At 43.4% G+C, this 2927-nt stretch overlaps 1 protein-coding gene across 1 annotated transcript in view; it reads right to left on the reverse strand.

Moving 5' to 3' along the window:
- The window catches only part of LOC112069832 (short transient receptor potential channel 7-like), a 94462-nt gene that overhangs the window by 88241 nt on the left and 3294 nt on the right, over positions 1–2927 (reverse strand). Inside the window, exon 2 of the mRNA XM_070438712.1 lies at positions 640–730. Within this exon, the coding sequence (XP_070294813.1) occupies positions 640–730 (91 nt within the window). The remainder of the gene's footprint in view (positions 1–639; positions 731–2927) is intronic.

A 2927-nucleotide genomic window follows, 5' to 3' on the forward strand; every position in this document is an offset into this window, starting at 1 on the left:
GGGGTACTGTCACGTTCTGACCTTAGTTCCTGTGTTATTTCTTTATTTTCAGTTCTGTGTTTTGTTTCACCGTACAGGAGTGTTCGTGTTCGTCACCCACGACGAGCGTTACAACCTTAGAAAAATCTTGACAAAGTACAGGCTCAGTGAGCACAGCCTTGCCATTTAAATCAAATAAAATATTATTTGTCACATGCGCTGAAATGCTTACTTACAAGCCTTAACCAACAATGCAGTTCAAGAAATAGAAATTAACTAAAGTGAAAAAACATTTTTTTACTAGTGAAAAAAATATATATAATCAAAACGTAACACAAGAAAATAACAATAATGAGGATATATACAGGTGGTTCCGGTACCGAGTCAATGTGCGGGGGTACAGGTTAGTAGAGGTCATTTGTAAAGTGACTACGCATAGATAATAAACAGCGACTAGCAACAGTGTAAAACTAAAGGGGGGGCTTGGGGGTAGAAGCTATTAAGGAGCCTTTTGGTCCTAGACGTGGCGCTCCGGTACCGCTTGCCGTGCGGTAGAAGAGAGAACTATGACTTATAGGTCCTGGATGTCAGGAAGCTTGGCCCCAGTGATGTACTACTCTCTGTAGCGCCTTATGGTCAGATGCCGAGCAGTTGACATACCAGGCGGTGATGCAACCGGGTCAGGATGCTCTCGATGGTGCAGTTGTAGAGCTTTTTGAGGCTGGGGCCCATGACACATCTTTTCAGTCTCCTGAGGGGAAAAAGGTGTTGTCATGCCCTCTTCACAACTGTCTTGGTGTGTTTGGACCATGATAGTTCATTGGTGATGTGGACACCAAGGAACTTGAAACTCTCGACCTGCTCTAATTCAGCCCCGTCAATGTTAATGGGGGCATACTCGATCCTCCTTTTCCTGTAGTCCACAATAATCTCCTTTGTCTTGCTCACATTGAGAGAGAGGTTGTTGTAATGGAACCACACTGCCAGGTCTCTGACCTCCTCCCCATAGGCTGTCTCATCATTGTCGGTGATCAGGTCTACCACTGTTGTGTCGTCAGCAAACTTAATGATGTTGTTGGAGTCGTGCTTGGCCACGCAGTCGTGGGTGAACAGGGAGTACAGGAGGGGACTGAGTGTGCACCCCTGAGGGGCCCCAGTGTTGAAGACAGTGTGGCAGATGTGTTGTTGCCTAAGTTGCAGAGGGATGTGTTTAGTCCCAGGGTCCTTAGCTTAGTGATGAGCTTTGTTGGCACTGTGGTGTTGAACGCTGAGCTGTAGTCAATGAACAGAATTCTCACGTAGGTGTTTCTTTTGTCCAGGTGGGAAAGGGCAGTGTGGAGTGTAATAGAGATTCATCATCTGTGGATCTGTTGGGGCGGTATGTGAATTGGAGTGGGTCTAGGGGTTCTGCATGAGAAGGGTAGACACAGGGAAACCTGGATCCCTGTAGAGGGAAGGCTGTGCAACCATTGCACCACTACAGAACCAGAGACAGAGCTGCATTTCCTGACAAAATAAAAAATATATAACACTTTTCGAGAGTGTAATTTCCCCAAATTTGAAACCCTTATTCTCTGATGAGAGTAGGCTACCAGTCCTGTTGGGGGATGACACAGAGAGCTGTGGGTTGGCAGAGCACTACATTACTGCCTGCCATAAGATGAGTGACAGTGTCTGACAGACCAACCAACCTGCACATGTCCTCTATGCCATTGTTATTGCTATTGTTCAATGTATGGTTATTTTGACCCTTGGTTATTGTTGTTACTGTTGTGAATTTGAAAATATTGATGATTATTTTAAAAATTATGTTAAAATTGTAAATGAAAGGAAAACGCTGCATACTGCTGCTCATGCTCCCAGGTGATATTTATTTACACCGGTTCGACCCTTAGGTCTTCATCAGGCATCCATATCCCAGGTGGGGTGGAAGGTCGTATATCCCTCCCCTGGGATATGGATGCCTGATGAAGACCTAAGGGTCGAACCGGTGTAAATAAATGCAGCGTTTTCCTTTCTGTTTTCCATGAGTTTACCTACAACTTCAGCACCTGAGGAAAGTACCTGGATGTGTGTCAATTATTCAGCTTTTATCATTGAAAATGAATCACCAAGGTACGGTTTGGCAATATGTACATTGCTACGTCATGCCAATAAAGCAATTTGAACTTAATTGAGAGAGAGAGAGAGAGAGAGAGCGCGAGAGGGAGCGCAAGAGAGAGAAAGAGAGAGAAAGAGAGAAAGAGAAAGAAGAGAGAGAGAGAGAGTTGTCCTACTAGGAAAATAAATCAGAATGCTGAGTGCTGAGTAGAACTTCTTAGACCGTAAGAAAGCGTGCGTGTGTGTGTCTGTACTCGTGTGATTGCATGAGTGAGTGTGAAGAGAGTCAAATTCCCCATCTAAAAGCCAACAGCTCGGTGATGACCAGTGGTTATCTGACCACATCAATCAACCACCCATCTCAGGTGGCAGGGGTTAAAGATCAGCCCTTCTGATTGGTTGAATAGGCAATAGAATCTCAAAGACTACCTACATGAATTACAAATACTATTAGCAAATACTATGTCTGCCAAAAATACTATGTAGGCCACTATGGTAGGCCTAAATAATGATCTAATAGCCACAGTAGCCTACTTGGCTACTTATAAATCAAATCAAATCAAATTATATTTGTCACATGTGCCGATTACAACAGGTGTAGACATTACAGTGAAATCCTTACTTACAAGCCCTTAACCAGTTTTAAGAAAAATACCAACAAAAAAAAAGAAATAAAAGTAGCAAATAATTAAAGAGCAGCAGTAAAATAACAATAGCGAGGCTACATACAGGGGGCACCGGTACAGAGTCAATGTGCGGGGGCACCAGTTAGTTGAAGTAATTGAGGTAATATGTACATGTAGGTAGAGTTATTAAAGTGACTATGCATAGATAATTAACAGAGAGTA

The sequence above is a fragment of the Salvelinus sp. IW2-2015 genome, unplaced genomic scaffold (genome assembly GCF_002910315.2).
Source record: "Salvelinus sp. IW2-2015 unplaced genomic scaffold, ASM291031v2 Un_scaffold1128, whole genome shotgun sequence".
NCBI lineage: Eukaryota > Metazoa > Chordata > Actinopteri > Salmoniformes > Salmonidae > Salvelinus > Salvelinus sp. IW2-2015.